General features: G+C 47.7%; 1 protein-coding gene across 1 annotated transcript; it reads left to right on the top strand.

The window, feature by feature from the left end:
* The first annotated feature begins 625 nt into the window (after positions 1 to 625).
* On the top strand, positions 626 to 12,308 carry LOC119407121 (chitin deacetylase 1). Its single transcript, XM_049419882.1, has 5 exons — positions 626 to 876; positions 3,140 to 3,352; positions 3,754 to 3,763; positions 5,149 to 5,402; positions 11,909 to 12,308. Exons 1-5 carry the CDS (start codon positions 626 to 628, stop codon positions 12,258 to 12,260), a joined length of 1,080 nt encoding a protein of 359 aa, XP_049275839.1. The 3' UTR covers positions 12,261 to 12,308.
* Positions 12,309 to 18,431: the final 6,123 nt, after the last annotated feature.

Here is an 18,431-nt window from a genome sequence, read left to right as displayed (position 1 = left end):
CCGAATTGCCGCTACAACTGCTGTTATGCTGCAACTGTTAGTTGCCACGGGCAAGAGTGTCGTCATCGCATACTCTCAGTGGCAACAAGACAAAATTGCTACGAAGTTCCGCGGACCATATGGTAAGCGCATAGAAAGTTGGTTTTTTTCTTCCATGACGAAACCTCGTTTCGAAGATTACTACAAAATCACAGAGGCCACATCCCATCGTTAGAGCGCCTGTGACTCTGTTCAGCTGGACTGAATACAAATAATTGATTCGAAAAAAAAAAAACAGAAAAAAAGCATCGTCGGGATATCTGTTGTCGAGTATCGTCGTGTCGCTATCACTCGATGAGTGTATGAATTCAAGCGATACACATTTTGGACAAGTTCTTTAAATTCGCCGACACGTTTCCCTGTGGCATGAATGTGAATACGTGCCACATCGTAGACGGGATCCCATCCAACCCACCTTTTTCTACCTTGGCTAGCAATGATTAGTAGTTATAGGTCCATCGCCATGACAAGGTACGCGTTGGGCCCCTTCTTTATCGCACTGTGCATCCAGAGATGCTACGTAGCGGAATCCATCGCGACCACGTGCGACCCGAACAAGTGTCGCTCGCGTGACAACTGCGCCTGCATGAGTACGAAGCCCCCTGGAAACCTTAACGTCAGCGATATGCCCCAGTTCGTCATGCTGACGTTCGATGACGCAATCAGGGAGCAGAACATGGAATTTTACCGCAAGCTACTAGACCCGGGAAGGAGCAGGAATCGAGCCAACGGTTGCAACATGGCCGCCACGTTCTTCGTTTCGGCCGGCTACACCGACTACTCGCTCGTGTACGAGATACACAGCGTGGGCAGCAAGATCGCCATCCACTCCATCACGTGAGTATGCCACTGCCTGATTACCATATATTCATAGGCGTCCGTAGGGTTCTCCATAAGAGGGGGGAGGGGTCTCATCGCGTGCCCCCCCCCCCCCATATTGGTCTAGTCCAAAAGCAAACAAGCTTCACAATACATGGAAAAATAAAAATCAACCGACAACGTGCTTCACACAATGGCTTCGCGGAAAGTTCCTTATAAAGCCCAGCTGCATGACGTAATTATATATCTCCAAGCGTATCTCTTTCTCTAGTCACTTCATGTCGTCGCAACACCTATCTAAGCGTGGTGTTCATTGCGATAATTGTGCTGTTTCTTCTGTAAACCCTGCATTCAGCGACATGTGTGTGTGTGTGTGTGTGTGTGTGTGTGTGTGTGTGTGTGTGTGTGTGTGTGTGTGTGTGTGTGTGTGTGTGTGTGTGTGTGTGTGTGTGTGTGTGTGTGTGTGTGTGTGTGTGTGTGTGTGTGTGTCAGACAGACAGACAGACAGACAGACAGACAGACAGACAGACAGATAGATAGATAGATAGATAGATAGATAGATAGATAGATAGATAGATAGATAGATAGATAGATAGATAGATAGATAGATAGATAGATAGATAGATAGATAGATAGATAGATAGATAGATAGATAGATAGATAGATAGATAGATAGATAGATAGATAGATAGATAGATAGATAGATAGATAGATAGATAGATAGAAACTGCACTTGCACGAAGTTCAAGGTACCCCAGGGAAAAGTTCGTTAAAGTGAAAGTTCGATGAAATGAAATAGCTATGTTGCAACTTATCAGGAGCTGAAGAAAAGATCACTTGTTGAAATGGAATTTAAACCTTTTTATTTGCAATGCTGCTTATTTAAGTGTGAATTTCTGCTTATTTGGCACTTTTTGAAGAATGTAGTACTCTTTTGCTGCACTTGTGTACTTAAGACTGCAGTGGTCATGAATTGAGTCACTGTGTCCAAGCTCTGATGAACCATCTCCGACACAACACTCCGCTGGGCAGCGAAGGACTTCCCTTTTTCCAAGTGCATCAGTGCTTCTTCAGCTGAAATTCTCGGTGCTTCCTTCACAAGGGTTACTTCTTCCTCATACTCTTTTTCTTCCTGAGCCTAGGAAGCGCGCTACAATGTCTTTTGTAGACAAAGTGGCGCATGTCTCAACGGGAGAGTCACAGGTGACATAGTCCGCTAAAAGCAAAGCGCTGTGTGTACCCAGTCTATCAAACTGTTTCTGATCAACATGACGTGAGAGGCATTAGATGTCGTCACAAAAATGTTAGTAGGACTGAATGCACTTTGCTCTAACTTCGTTAAACCGAAATGTGTTAGCATTGGGTCCAATGGAACTTCGGCGGTAGGTGTCCACGGCGTTGTCAAGCTATCAAAAGGTAGTTTTTACCGCGCGGTCTCATCGGCTATCATGTTTTGTTTTTGATGGCGAAATAAACTGAATTGAATTGAATTTTAAAAAAGTTCGTACTACTGACTAGGTCGCTTAACTGACATTCGTTCAAGTGGCATTTTACTGTAGAAAGATTTTATTCGATATATCAAAGAAACACCGTTTATGAAAGGCGATTCCATATAATTTTTTTGAAACAACAACCTGCAGGCACCACATCCTTCATCTATAGCGACGTATGTTCAAGCCACTGCAGCTAAACGTTGGCAGTTTAATTGTATCCCGTAATTCACGCAATAGCCCGAAGGGCTACATGGACGGCGAAAAGAGCAGGACGGGACACAGGTCTTGCATTACTGCGTGAATGATGTATACTTGTATACTAAAAACTAGCCCATCAGTCTGTCCTTTTGAATTGTAACCCGCCTCTTTCGTTCGTCAGTTAACTCCACAATTGACTTCTACGAATGGCGAATGGACTTCACCATGAATTCAACGGACTTTGATTTCTCATGAGCCGCGGCTACGTGCTGTGGCGAGTGCTTCGCACTCGCGTTGTGTGTGGTGCTTTTTTTTTTCATGGCCCGACAACGGCTATCCTTGGTGCGGCGCTCCTTCTCCTCCTGGCCTACATGGCGGCCTTGACTGTGTGCAGCGGACACGTTACGATTACCGCTCCGACAACGTCACACTCACTATCATTTTTCTTTCCTTCTCTTCTCTCTACCTTTCATTCCCATCTCCCCATCCCCGCACCGACCTGTTGAGGTGTCGCCGACTGGGCAGACAGTTACGGGCGGTGCTTTTATCTTCACCCTCTTTTGTTTACTTTAATAACCACTTAGTAGCAGGCACCGAGACAACCTGACCTACTGGCGAGCCCTCGATGTCGCCGGCTGGGAGGCCGAGTTCGTAGGCGAGCGCGACCTCCTGCGGGACTACGCGCTGATTCCCGATGAGGACGTGATTGGTGCGAGGGCCCCCTACCTGGAGTCCGGGAACGGATCCGCGTACACAATGATGCGGCAGAACGGATTCGTCTACGACTCCTCCCTCTGCATCGAGTGAGAACCGCGATGGCATGACATTTAGAATCGCGTGATGCAATATGAAAAGTGTAGGGCGAAAGGTTCGAACTTTGAAAGAAAAAGAGAGGACTGAAAGAACTTCCAACCAAGGTTATTCAGCAAAAAGAGAGGCGATATAGAGGCGAGAAAATATGCACAAAATCGAAGAAAAAATCATGAATCACCCCCCTTCGTGAAGAGAGATGATTCAGGGATGACCAGTGAAGCTGTGCAGCCCGCGGCGGAGAGGTCACACTGAGTTGCGTTAAAAGGTAGAGAAATGCGCAGAATTTATTCATTTAGCGTGTGCTCCTCTAAAGCATTCTCACTTCGATTTGCGTGGGCCTGATGTGCAGCGTGTATATGCTATTTATTTACCTTCTTCTGATTATTATTAGTGGATCAGTGGTGAGTATTGAGGTTTGCCCAATTTCTGTGGCACATACCTGATGCTGTTCCGCGAGGGCAACAGCGTAATTTCCGTGACGGAAATGACATAAGTTATGTCTTGGTGGACCCCGGCATAAAGCAATCTCGTGTTTAAAAATTTTGAAAACGTGCAGAATACTATCTGTCGTCTATACAGATTCTTGCGCTAGTCCTGTCTATAAATGTCTTCTCTTGTGTATGTAGATATGTTTTAATTTGCGCAGCTAAAGCGAATGCGAGTTCCAGTAACCAACTAGCCTGTATTTGCGCTTTGACAACTTCTTGCACGGCTTTTCCTGTGCGTTGTTGAACAATAAAAAATTCGCAGCGTGCGCGTTAACTAAAAGCCGAATTCTTCTGTCTCTCATTCCCCATTAGCAGCCATTGGCATGTTCCAGTAGGAAACGTTAGTAGAAGTAGAAGTGTAAGTGTTAGCTAAAAGCCGACTTCTTCTGTCTCTCATTCCAATTAGCAGCCATTGTTTACCTCCAAGGTAGTGCCTGGTGAGATTTCTCCTGTGCGTGATTAAACAATAAAAATTTTGTTCAAAACGCCGTTGATTGATGAAATAAACCAACGAAAGACGCCAGATGTTTTCTAAAAGCAAAACGAAAGAACGCCAGATGTTTCTAAAGCAAAACGAAAAGACGCCAGCTGCTTAACGAAAGACGCCAGATGTTTTCTAAAGCAATGGTTTTCTAAACAATGAAAATTCACAGCGTACATGTAAAATTAAAGTGAGCTGCAAGTCGTCATAACTCATCGAACCTTTAGTATAAACGCGCCCGATCTCACGTCGGTGATGATGTACTGGGCAGAATTCACGGGAGATTCACGGTTTACCGATGAACCTCCGCAGCTTCGCCCACTCATCATCATTCACTCCGTGGATATGCTGTGATTTTTTTTTTTTTTTGCGTCACAACCAAAAAGCATGTTACCAACACTTAGCGCAAGCTGCGCAGCAGTGTTTGCGAAACGTCTCGGTTATATTAGACTCTTCAAATTACATCGAGAGCATGAAGCGAGCAGTCGAGTTCATTCTAGAGCCAGCGCGAGTACTAGAGATAACGCTGGAATTTTCGATCATTCATGTATATAAAGGACGACGCGTTGCGTCGACGATCAGACTAGCGACGCCCAACGACTGTGATCGCCGCTACCAGCGTGCACTGCTTGTACTTTGAGCTTTCTGGGCACAAGTTTTCTGGGCACAAGTTAGCTCTCTGGGCACAAGTTAGCCCAAGGGAGGGTTTCGTCTACCAGTTTGCACTGCCGCCTGCTTCGCCGTCACTACCACGTGACAGTATGACATTTTCGCTTTCATTACGTCAGCGCAGTTCGTGATTGCTTCAAATGCGCAGCTACGTGAACACCGCGGCCGACAAGATGCCCTTCTACCCGTACACGCTGGACTACGGCCTATAGGGCTGACCTGCGCGGTCCCGTCGTGTCCCAGTGGCATTCACCGTGGCCTCTGGCTGGTGCCGCTCAACAGCTACTACATGACGACGACCTCTGATGGCGACGGATCCCGCACGATCGTCAGCAGCTGCAACATGCCGGACGCGTGCACTCCGATGCCCACTTCGGAGGCCGAGATGCTGGATTTCCTCAGGTGCGTGAGACGTTTAGTGCTAAAAAATATAGAGTGCTTATTTGGGTCGGTTGATACATGTTCATAGAAAACATAAACAACGAGTTCTAGTTTTTTTTTTTTTTAAAGGGGTCATGAACCACATTTCCAAGTAATGATCTAATGGCCTCAGTATCGGAGTGTACTGCCTCCCGAATCGATTGCCGCAAAAATTTCTCGAATCCGTCAAGAATCAGCGGAGTTACGGGGGTTTGGCGCACGCTCCCAGCGCTTTCTCTCTTTTCTCGTGCCGACGAGCGCACTGGAAGCTAGACAGGGAGGGATGGCATGGGGGAAAGAAGTTACGCCAGCGCGCGTCATGAAACGCGATCGCTCTCCCGCTGTGATTCGCTTGCGCGAGTGCGGCTACCGTGTACTGAGGAGTGCGGCGCCGGCAAGAAGCGCATCTGATCCGAACGCCGCTCTCGATTTACGTCGGCTATCGGCCAATAAGCATGCTATGTCTCTTGCGACGTACAGCGGACAGACGCCCCGCCCACCGACGAGAGTGAGAACCGGCCTCTGTTTGAAAAGAGGGTGCCTGGGGAAACGGCAACTTCGCGCTCCGCTTGTGGCCATTACGCGGCGCGCACGACTGTAATATTTGGCAGAGTAGTTCATAGCCGTGTCAGCTTTCCGCAGGATGTGTTTTTTCAATCAGCCCAAGGGGTGCTTCATGACCCCTTTAAGCCCCGCCACGGTGGTCTAGTGGTTATGGCGCTCGACTGCTGACCCGAAGGTCGCGGGATCGAATCCCGGCCGCGGCGGCTGCATTTTCGATGGAGGCGAAAATGTTTGAGGCCCGTGTACTTAGCTTTAGGTGCACGTTAAAGAACCCCAGGTGGTCGAAATTTCCAGAGCCCTCCACTACGGCGTCTCTCATAATCATATGGTGGTTTTGGGACGTTAAACCCCAGATATTATTATTATTAGTTTTTTTAAAGCATTCACAAGTCTAAAAAATGTCACAGTTTCGCCGCAAGGGCGAAGCAATAAATGCGACAGCAAGAAAAGCGGCCCGTGATGGACGCGCTGCAACTACCGCGTGTCCATCACTACCCGGCAGCTATTAGCGCGCGCAGACTGCGGAAGGGCAAGGTTCTCCATGCGAAAATATTAGAAGAAGCGAGCGAGCTAGCCGACGCCTTTAAGTGCACCCGTTGCGCTCCTCGCGCCATCTCGCTGGTACTGAAGAAACGCTTATAAGCGCCACCCGTCTCCGAGTACGGCGGTAAAGGGTGTGTATATAACGCTTGCCGTTAACTACCTGAAGGATCTGCGTTTTGTAGCGTAGTGGTTAGCGCCACGAGCTGTGGAGCGGGAGGTCGCTGGTTCGATTCCGTGCTTCGGAAGCATTTTAGGGGCGAAGCTCCTTAGGGTGTGGTTCGTTCCCTCCTCTGTAGTAGTAGTAGTACTATGTATGTAGCCAGCTATAGTTTAATGAATTGCTCACTAGATGAGTAATTCACTAGATATCATAATTTACAAGACATCGTTGTGTTCATTGATTTAATCACACTAAAAGACATACTTTGCGGGCGATATACTCTAGTGAGCTTTCAACTTTTCGTCTTAATGTACATGATAAAGAAATTATTTCTACGAAAAACGCAAAGCACACCTTGAACAAGATGTTTGGTTTTGGGACGCGTCATGTGCAGTAAACGCCGTGCATTGTTCGCGAAGCCGGAGCACTTGCACGATCGCGTTCCGTTGGCTTTAGTTGGGCATGCTACCGACTTCGCGTCGTGGAACGCGAAGAGGAACGCTACGCGCGTCGTGTCTTCCCTCTAGCCTTGCCGTTAATTCTCACAGGGCGAGCGGGGAACGCGGTCGCTCTTGGCGCGCTTTCTCCTTCGCTTGGGAGCGGACACTTTCCCTGCATTTCACCGATCTCAAAGCGGTGATAATGAAGGGACCACGTAAACCAACAGTACAATAAAAGTTTGATGTTTAATATATACACGGTGTTTCACACTCTTTATATGATGTACTGGCGAATTTCACGGAAGAGTTTCACGGTTTACCGATGATTTCCTCCGGAGCTTCGCCCCACTCATCATCATTCACTTCGTGGATATGCTGTGATATTTTTCTGAATTATTTTTCTTTGGGACTTTCATATATATATATATATATATATGCAGTGGGCGTAGACAGGCTGATGATGATGATGATGATGATATATATATATATATATATATCGAGACTGTCCATATAATTTCTAGGGTTGACGCTTGGGCAAGTTGGTGTGGATTCATTTCAAAATGTTAACAGCGCATAGCTAACTCGCGAAGTTATTGAAGCTGATTTCATACATAAGCTAGGAGATAGTGCGTTAGTGCTCCCTCTATTGCGCTTCTAAATCAAGAAATTGATTACCTGGCTGGGTTTTAGGGCACACGTGGTGATATGCGCGCTGTATTGGTGAGGCAACGATGGCAGCACCTGTACATCCTTTCTTTCTTTTCTTGTCTAGCGCCCTCTCCCTTGCCATGTGTATATGCACTTCTTATCGAAATAAAGACTAGTTGGAAGTCAGCGCTCTTTACCTTTGTTGTCTCGTCCCTTCCTAATCGTTCTATGCGCTGTTAACATTTTGAGAAGAGACATATAATTGCTGTAGCCATAGGCGCGCGCAGGGTTCTCCGTTGGGGGGGGGGGGGGGGGGCATGTTTCCCGACAGCCTCCATCCCCCTCCCCCGTTGATCGAGTCCTAAAGAAAACGAACTCCGCAATGGATGAAAAGATGAAAATCAAGGGGTGACGTGCTCCTCCTAAAAGCCTGCCATTGGTCTTCGTCTTTTTAGGGGTGCTATGCAGGATGGCCCGAGCTTCTCGGGCACACGAGTTTGCTCCGAGCTTGCATTACGGCGGTCATGATAGGAAGACAGTGCGGAGCACGCGATAGCAGCGTTGATAAAAACGGCTAAAAGAACGAGAATGGCGTCACGTACGCATGTGCGGCATTTGCGGCGGATTTCAAAGGAACACCGCGTGCGAACGGGTCAGCGCCACCACTCAGTCAGCATTTTGACAGTGCATCGACGTCAGCGTGATTGTCGCGCTATCTTTTTGCCAACTGATCATCGCGTCTCCCACAGGCGTGTTCGTGGGCGTTTGTCCTCTTTCGAAAAATCCTTTCGTTCCACCTGCAGCATGGAAATTTCCACTCTCGAAGGCAACAAGATCGCACGCGCAGCACTCTGGTGCAGCTCGTTTCGCTTCTCTGGAATATTACAGATAAATAAACGGACAAGTTACTGCTATGCCTACATTACACGTCTGAAGATTTTTCTGTAGTAGCGAATCGGTAGAAACAATGCCTCCACAAAAAAGTAAATAGTAAACAAGAAAATAGTTCTCGCCGAAAATCCCACCAGGGCCGCTTGCTTCATAGCTGTGAGTGGTACGTCATGAGAGCGGTGAAAGTGAATGCGAGACACCGTACCCACGTGATGATATAACCTTTAGTGCCTTTAGTTCTTCGTGCGTGTGCGCATATACAGTCTGTGCGAGATGAATCGTGCGGCTCGCTGGCGTTGTTGCGTGAGCACTGCTCATCGGCAAGAGGAAACGCGGTGGGCGGACCCGCTCTTCGCCGCGGGCGTCTGTCAATCAAATTTATTGACGCGCGAACTCGGGCACAAACTCGTTGATTCTGAAAAGGTCCCAGTTCGACTCGTAACTGTCATAGTGCCGGTGCGTATGTAAAGTGTTTTATGCGGTAGACGCTACTCAGCAGCTTCTTTGCATATAAAATAATTTCGTCAGCTTGCACTACTTGTGCGAAGGCTGAAGCCATCGGAGGAGCTTGTGATCACCTAGATTCTTCCAGCTTTTTACGTGGCTCGTCTACTCAGTATGCTTGGTTTGCTTCGGAGTAATGACCGTGTCAGTTCGGTTTCAATATTGGTGCTATTGATTAGGAAGGTCTTAACTACATGATCTTGAATGTCCTTTTTTAATTGTTAATGTTTTAATTACCACGACATTAATTACCCAGGTTTAATTTGCAAGGTCCTGAATAGCACTGAGGTAATTAGCATAATACTAATTAGCATGATCCTAATTAACACGACTTCAGTGAGTAAGATCTTCGTTATATTGGTTTTAAGTAAACGCCCCTAATTAGCGTCGTGTTAATTAGCACTAATTGCTGATGTTTTAATTACAGCGGCATTAATGACTCAGGTTTATTTCGCAAGGTCCTGAATAGTACAGAGGTAATTAGCATAATTATAATGAGCACGATCTAATTAACACGCTCCTAATTAGCGCCGTGTTAACATTATTTATGGTGTCTTAATTACCACGGCATTAATTACTCAGGTTTAATTCGCAAGGTCCTGAATAGTACCGATGTAATTAGCATAATACTAATTAGCACGATCCTAATTAACACGATCTCGGTGAGTAAGGTCTTGATTATCTTTGTTTTAATTACATGCTCCTAATTAGCGTCGTGTTAGTTAGCATGATCTTAATTACCTTGTTCCTAGCTTTACACGACTTCATTAGCATGGTATTAGTAAGACGTGGCTTAGTTAGCTCGGCCTTCGCATGATTTGGCCTAATCAGCTTCGTCATAGCACGTCCTGACTTAGCTAGGTATACCGCCCAGCCAATTAGCTGATCAGCCGGGCGCGCATGCTCTGGGAGCGAGCAGACGATGAAGAAAACGACGAGAGCACGCGCAAGCCGAGCAACGCGTTAGAACGTACAGGCCGACCATGGTGATTATACACGTGGCCTCGGCGATTAGCTCTAGCCGCCGTGTTATAAGGCGCTCGGTCGGAACTAATCTCAGGGGACACGGTGCTGATTATCCTAAAGGATACTTAGTGCAGACATTAAACGCTTGAAAATGAATTCAAACGGCCCGCGCACACATAAAAAATATAGTTAGTAGAGCTTTCTGCCACTTTTCTTGCATGGGTGCACTTCTGCACTCGGTGGAACGACAAACAAATGAAAGAAGCTTGACGACACCACCCAACCTTCTCGACCGCCCTTGACGTGACGCCGCGTTCCATCGTAACCAATGGAACGGAGTGCGCGCTCAGGGATGGATTTCACCTCTCGTACGATTAGCTCGTTCAAAAGGGGGTGTCGCCAGAGCTCGGAAAGATCCCGAGTTTCGCCAAACTCGGGCCATCCTGCATAGCACCCCAGAGGTAAAGATGGGATGTAATTCATTTCTTTGAATGCAACATCAAGGATCCTCGGCCGCCATTGTCGTCAAAAAACATGCGTGGCCATAACCCTGGCAATTGAAAAAAAAAAAAAATGACCAAGCTCCCACTGAGTAAATGTATGGAGCAGAATTGGCGCCCCCCATAGATTCCCAAGGGGAGCGACCACCCATTTCCCGCCCCCTCCGCACACGCCTATTTCTTCGGCTACGAAGGCTGTATATACCGCGCTACGACCGCCCGTCCGCTTCGGCTCCGTTTTTCGTGTTCTGCGGCAGCCCATCACCTCCGCCATTATAGTCCCTCTCATGCTCTCGGTAATGTTCTCCAACGGCGGGATCACCGGCAGCTAGGCTCATGACGTCAGTCTAGGCTGCGTGCCCGTTGGTGCAGGCTCGTGAGCATCCTCCTTTCAGGAGAATGTGCCCCGGAACGCGTACAACATTAGAAGGCAGCGGCATTTGATGCCCGCAACAACAATGGCCTGCACTCTAGACTGACGTCATGAGCCGGACGGCGGCCGGCCGGTGTTATCTCCGTGTGGCATGTGAGCGGTATTATTTCCTTATGCAATCGCCTGCCGCACTTCGGTCATCTATTTGGCGCTAGAGTTACTGTACAGAGTACTACAGACTTCCTTTAGGGAGCCTCTACGTGAGGGCCAGTGAGGGCCGCTGACGTAGCCGGGGGTGGGGGGGGGGGGTTCATTTTTTCTCCGTAATGTTTCATTTTTGCACATGTACCAACTCACGCACGGATATGCATAAACGGTGGTTGAACCGCCGCCCCTCCCTAGAAAAAATTTCTGGTTACGCCCCTGGTGGGGTAGTCTCCTGCCTTAACTGTATGAGTCTATCGGTTTGGCTGGGTCAAAATATTTTTGTTGCGACTTGTACGCGCTATGGTAAACATATCGATTCTTTAAAATGCACGATAAGCTGGGAAACATTGAGTTAGAGCATTCGGTTATCCACTTACACTGATAACATTCGTCAATGGTCCCCGTATAGATGGCTTGCATTGACGTTACTGAAACCGCCGTTATGGAGCACCGGCGCGGGGGGACACGAAGTTTGCGATGCCGCATTCATGTTGTCAAGATGTCACATGTAAGTTCTCTCGGTATTGACGTACAGAGGCGTTCCTGTCCCGTCGTTGTCACATAGCAGGTTAACTGCAACTTGTGTGCCTTCAGTGCCACCATCGCTAAGTGCCAGTACGTTCAGAAGATGCGTCTGTGACGTCACGTGCAAGCTACCTACATTTCGTCCATTCATTTATGCTTCCGAGCAGGTCAAACTTCGAGCTCTACTACCACACCAACAGGGCTCCGTTTCCGCTGTTCACCCACGAAACCTGGCTCTGGACTCCGGGGCGAAGACAGGGTTACCTGTCCTTCGTCAACTGGCTACTCACACTCGAGGACGTGTTCGTCGTCGCCGTGGCCGAAGTGGTGCGCTTCATGCGAGACCCCAAGCCCCTCGGCGAGTACATGCTGGCCTCGTGTTCGAGGGCGTCGGAGTTCAAGCGTTGTCCGCAAGTCCACGCCTGCTGGTTTCCGGACTCGCCCATCGAGGAGACTTGGAACCTTGTCGGCTGCAGGCCGTGTCCCGAGAACTGCCCGTGGTTGCGGGACGTCGTCTGAACGGCGACACACGACGACACCTCGTCCCATGTAGCCGAGAGACAGAACTTCTGCAAGCGGCAAATATACCGCAAAACCGAAAACCGATGCTTCTCTGGCCCCAGCGGCTCTGCAACGCGCAGATCGTGGGTTGTTGGAACGCGGTGCGAGCTGGCATACCGAAAAATAAACGCAAGATTTCTAGATATATCGGTCAAGATCCACTTTCGCAGTCATATTAACCGATTTTGGACAAAAATACAATCGTATTACATGCATGAAAATGCATTATTTCCAAGGGATGTTGGTCGGGAATAAAAACAAAAACGTATTATGCAGAAACGTATCAAAGAGATTCCACTGTATATATATGTATGCTATAGATTAAGCGTTAAGAGAGGTGTTTTCGATGATCACAGTGCAGTGAAGAACTGTCCTAGAACTGAACAAATGCTTATGAGTGCTATACAAATACATATATTATTCCGAATATATTTGGGGCATTTATTCAACGTGTCAATCCAATCAAGCATTAAATGAAGTTCTTTTGGGAACGATTTTTCAGAAATTACTGGGGATGTAAAGGCTTGAAGATATGGGAGTTCAAAGTAAGTAACATTAGTTGACTCACTGGATTCAGAACCTCAGGCACGACAATGCTATATTTTATTTTCATTACCACTTGCCTAATAAAGTAGGCAAAATACATGGGCCTTTGCAATTACAGACTTGTGGTGCATAACTAAAAGAATGAAAATTGAGTGACAAACTAAACAGACAAAGGTGAACCGTTACTGATTCACGAGCAGGTAGCTTCACACTCAGGTGCCTCGTGAAACAGTAAGCTATGCCATGACGAGCTGTCGAACACCGTGGTGACCCGTGCGTTGAGGAGGCGTTGCCCGTGGTGTTCAGTCTCAGTGAATTGCATTCAGCAGTAAGACAATACCTGTTTTCTTTTGTTTTGCTGACACCCCGTCAACCAAACATTCGCGATTAAATCATTATTCGGAAATTGCAGAGTATAATTTCCCCGCACAAAGCACTGCTGCCAAAAAATTCAACTACAGCACTTGTCAAATGGGTGCCGCAGTGCAACCGTCGGACAACCGAGGGGGGGCTGGGCCCCTCCTTAAAAATTGAAGAAGGGGGGGGGGGCTCGCCCCCCCCCCCCTGACTTTAAGCCCTTGGAAAATGACAGCTGCGATTCGGACGCATTTCGAGGCCAACTAAAATCGCCATTCCTCTTCGATGAAGTAGAACACACCTGTTTAGTAATTATTTGCTTGCCTGTTTGCGCATTCCACCGCCAGATGGCGCCAGCTGTCCAGGCGGCTCAAGTTTGTGGGGCCGCGATCGGATAAAATGCTATCGCTGAGAAGTTTGTGGACTAGCTAAAACTTCTTAATATTGCTATGGGAAGAGTGCATAAGTTTGGCAATAGCGACATTCAACATCGCGTTGGTAGGGCCGAAGGAACCACCCTTCGCACGACGCGCAGCTCACCGTATACATAGCTTGCACGTCACGTCACAGACAGGTTTTCTGCGCTGTTTCACCAACATGGCGGCCACTGTGACTTTTTATCTCATTAGAGTGTCATTTCAGCGGAGGACACCCAGTCGTTCCCTCCGCGCGCGTTCTTTTGTGCTCACCCCGCTTTCTTCTGTTCGCCAGCTGCGCCAAGGGGGAACACAAAGGATTGAAGGGGGCACCGGAACTAATCTGTCACCGTTTCTCGCTCCAGGCGTTCGAGCAAGGGCTCACCCTGCGTCTCAACCAGTTGGTTCGCAAAGATGGCGGCCATGGTGACGTCAATACAAGCTATGTATACCGATAGGCCCGGTCCCGGGGCGCCCTGTGTACGTTACGGAAAGTGTTTACGTACGGTAATGTTCACGCATGTGCGCTCTTCAGCCGGTACCGTATTACCGTACATTCCGTGCGGTGAACTGGCCTTGCTAGCTAAAACACTCTATATAAAAACTTAGGTATAAAGGGGTAATCGTTAGGTGCGCGTGTTCCGTGACTGTCAAGGTAATTATACGGGGAATCGTGTGCAGCCCACAACGAAACACTACTTGCTACCCATCGCACGCACGCCAACAAAAAAAACTGAAATTCGCACGCCCAGCCGTAGGCAGCCGTTACCGTACGCAGTACGGTAACGCTCGTCCATTCCCGCCCGTTGTGATTAAGCCGCTCCCAGGGACAGTGCCCCCCCCCCCCCCCCCCCCGAACGACAGGTTCCTCGTTAACAATGCGTCGGCTAACAGGCAACGATGAGGCGGGACAAACCCACGGTAAATTTTGAAAAAAGCTTTTGTGGTGTTCGGGTGCCTTCGCCGGCAAAAGCACAACGAGCTGGAAAGAAGGAGCGCTACCGTACGGCCTTACCGTATTTTCGTACCGTATTTCCATAACTTGCCAAAAGACTCTTACGGACGGCTTTCGGTGCCGCCATACTGGGCAGTCAACCTTGTCGTTTTTTATCTTTAAATAAACGGACAGTGATACGGTGACGTATACGCATGAAAACAGTTGGGCTGGTGCATTCGACGTTTCATTACACCATCAATTCGCATACAAAAATAAGAAAACATTCGTCGAGCAGCCCAAGCGGGCGACGCCCACGTTTCCTATGTAAATGCATCTGAACGTCGTCGTCGTCGTCGTCGTCTACGTGAACATAACCATCCCCAGCATCATCATCACCGTCATCATCAGCTTGCAGAGTCACGTGGATACAAAGACATGTAAAGACGAGTCGACATAGATAAGAGTGATAAGAGCTGGTAAGATTTATAAACCTAATATGGTATAACAAACATGAAATGAAGAGAAAAATCGCAAACAAAATGAAGAGTAGGTTCGGTCCTAGCCGGCGGCAAGTTATCTTTTCGTCCATTGTACTTTCTTCAGATTTATATCCTTAACTTGCGCGTTTCGCGCAAGTTAAGATTATTGTCAAGAGCAGAGACCAAATGGCGAGGGAACTATTAGAAGCGTTTCACATTAGAAGGAAGGGGTCCGCCTGTGTCAGTGACACATTTATTGTATTATATATATCTGAGTTATGCGTATTCATGACAGCTTACGTGATGACATCTCTGACGTCACTCTTTCACGCCACTGCGCATGCTTGGAAGTTTACTTGTTTTCCAGCTTTTGCTGTCAATAACCAGCTGGTAATTGGCGTTCGTCTGTCTCTGTTCTCTGTCCTTTCTTCATGTTTCAAGCATTGCTCCAGAAATAACATGTTTACCTAACATATCTTGTGTCCTTCCCTCTCAATGCACAGTCAGTCAGGCTTGATGGCGCATCCCCTTTATTCCTTCCTCCTTTGCGAACCCGCCCCGCCACGGTGGTCTAGTGGTTATGGCGCGCTCGACTGCTGACCCGAAGGTCGCGGGATCGAATCCCGGCCGCGGCGGCTGCATTTTCGATGGAGGCGAAAATGTTTGAGGCCGGTGTGCTTAGATTTAGGTGCACGTTAAAGAACCCCAGGTGGTCGAAATTTCCAGAGCCCTCCACTACGGCATCTCTCATAATCATATCGTGGTTTTGGGACGTTAAACTCCAGATATTAATTATTATCCATTGCGAACAAACCTATGCCTCAGAGCAACAATGCTGTGAGCTCCTCTATGAAAGCCGCATGAAACGCGAAATGTGGCCGCCGACGTCAAAACAAACGGTCCAACATGGTCGCCACAGGTCTCCGAAATTTGTGTCTTATCGCACGTCATCGTCGCTTGGTCAAAGGTGGGCCGATTCCGGAGGCGCATCCAAACCACGTGAGGTCCGTTCCCCGAGGCAGCACAAAACCACGTTTGGTGCAGAAAGCTGTCGGTGTGTGTGTGTGTGTGTGTGTGTGCTTTGGGGGGGGGGGGGGGGTGATGACTACAGTCGATTGAGAAGAAAAAGAAGATGGATTTCGCCTTCCAGTCGTCTTAGGCAAATGGAAAAGGAACCGTGCACCGGCATCGCCAGAAAATTTTTTTCGGCGAGTGAGGCGGAGGGGGGGGGGGGGGGGCGTTGTTTAAACCACCCTTCATGCATTGTTGGCTTGCACTGTCGTCCCTGAAACAGCCACGTTGGAGCACCAACATGGTGGGAAGCGAACTTCATGATGTCACGTTCGTGTTATCAGTACATCGCATGCTGGTTCTTTCTTCTGCATCAAGTCATGCTCATAGGCCCAGTAACGTTCCAGATAGGCGTCGTTATTGCACTGAAACAGGTTCATCGCCGCGTGATTATACTCGCTTGACGTCATCTAAGCCGCCGTGTTGGAGCCACGTTGTGCGTCCATGACTTCACGTGCAAGCTATCAATGCATACTCAAAGTTGCAATATTTGCCAATTACTGGGAACGGTTTGAACACCCCCCCTCCCCCCACCTCCCCTGCCTACGACGTATGAGTTGCTTCCGCGGGGAGACTGAATTCATAGGAGAGGTACACGCGACCCGTCTCCACCTTTCATACCGTTGCCCAAGATACAAAACTGGAGCGCAAGATCTCAAGTCCCTCAGCTCTCCTCGGCGCTGTAACCTTTCCCTTTCTCTTCTACCGCATTACGCCATGCTTCAGGCTCGAGTGCGGTCGATAACTGGCTATCAGTCATAAAACAGTTGCAGGTAGCTTTCCGCAAAGCACACCTACAACTGGTAACGACATCCGCTTATTTATTGACTTCATATCTCTATCTGTCGCGTCTCTCGGACGTCAGTGCCTTGTTGATACAGCATAGCACCGAAGCCGAGATTTCAATGCACCGTCGCGCCAGCTTACGCAAGATTGGAGCGACTGTCTGGTGTTATCCCAGATCCGTATGCCGGTAAACTGAACAGTTCTTTCGCATAGCCGGAGAGCGTCGTATCTCAAACGTTATTATCGCCGACGCACTCGCGGTGTACCCACGCAAACGCAACATCACATCGATATAACAACCGCGCTATGTCGATTGCGACACCGTTGCGCACTTGTTGGCCCCTTATTTCACCGATCTGAAACGCCTTTTATATCCGCTCACCTGGGTGCATCGCCAGGCATTGCCACTGACTCCGCGAAGAGGGGACGCGCTTGCTCCGTGGAGGCGGGGGGCGATCTTCTGAATACCGGACGCTGGTTGTTTCAAGTAAGTCTACAACAGATGCGGTACAGGCGTTTTTTCATAGGCATGCGCACGAGGGGGGCGGGGGGGGGGGGGGGGGACAAGTCTTCTCCATACCTTAACTCAATCGGACCGGTCCCTTCATTGTTTGAAGTGCAAGGTTATGGCCATGCAGGTTTTTGATGACAATGGCGGCCGAAGATCACCGACGTTGCAGTTAAAGAAGTGTTTTCTTCCCGCCGCACACTCCACTGCACACTAGGCGCGTGTTTTCGTTAAGGTGACCGCTAAAGGGCGCGCCCATATACAGCGCTTGCTCTCGGCGCGCTTCCTTTCTCTTCCCCGGGAGCTCACTCAGTGCACTTCGCTACCGCTACTCAGCATGAACACACAAGAAACGTTATGTCTATAATGCGTGTGTGTATATATATATATATATATATATATATATATATATATATATATATATATATATATATATATATATATATATATATATATATATAACAACGTGTTCACGTCTTTATGTGACATCATTCACTTCGTGGATATGACGTGACTTTTATTTATTTATTTATTTATTTATTCACGTCTTTATTTATTTATTTATTTATTTATTTATTTATTTATTTGTTCACGTCTTTATGTGACATCATTCACTTCGTGGATATGACGTGACTTTTATTTATTTATTTATTTATTTATTTATTTATTTATTTATTTATTTATTTATTCGTCAATACTGCAACCCTCACTTAGGGTTTTATCAAAGTGGATATACATTTGGTGAAGTTACAAATTGATAAACAAATAATAAATGCAGGGAACGTAAGTATACGCTTTCGAAAAAAGAACTGGTTCACAGTAAACAGGCACAAGGGCATATAATGAAATCAGCACTATATTCAAGATAATCACTACTGGAGGATAATCGCTACAGTGATTCAAATGAACCAGTGCAAGCACATGTGATGAAATTCAGTTAGTCACTGCTGAAGGTGCTCAGCAGAGAAGGTTTAATGATGGTTCTGAAACAACTTCGTTAGTAAGTTTATTCCATTCGGTAATTGTCCT

This window comes from Rhipicephalus sanguineus, chromosome 10 (genome assembly GCF_013339695.2).
Source record: "Rhipicephalus sanguineus isolate Rsan-2018 chromosome 10, BIME_Rsan_1.4, whole genome shotgun sequence".
NCBI lineage: Eukaryota > Metazoa > Arthropoda > Arachnida > Ixodida > Ixodidae > Rhipicephalus > Rhipicephalus sanguineus.
The sequence above is the reverse complement of the archived record's forward strand: the minus strand, read 5'-3'. Positions and strand labels throughout refer to the sequence as shown.

What these genes read in the sequence shown, in the direction of transcription:
- LOC119407121 (XM_049419882.1), top strand. Translation starts at nt 626, where the DNA reads ATGAGTACGAAGCCCCCTGGAAACCTTAACGTCAGCGATATGCCCCAG. An exon ending in ATCGCCATCCACTCCATCAC is followed by an intron (nt 877 to 3,139) that starts GTGAGTATGCCA and finishes ACTTAGTAGCAG; the next exon opens with GCACCGAGACAACCTGACCT. An exon ending in GAGATGCTGGATTTCCTCAG is followed by an intron (nt 5,403 to 11,908) that starts GTGCGTGAGACG and finishes GCTTCCGAGCAG; the next exon opens with GTCAAACTTCGAGCTCTACT.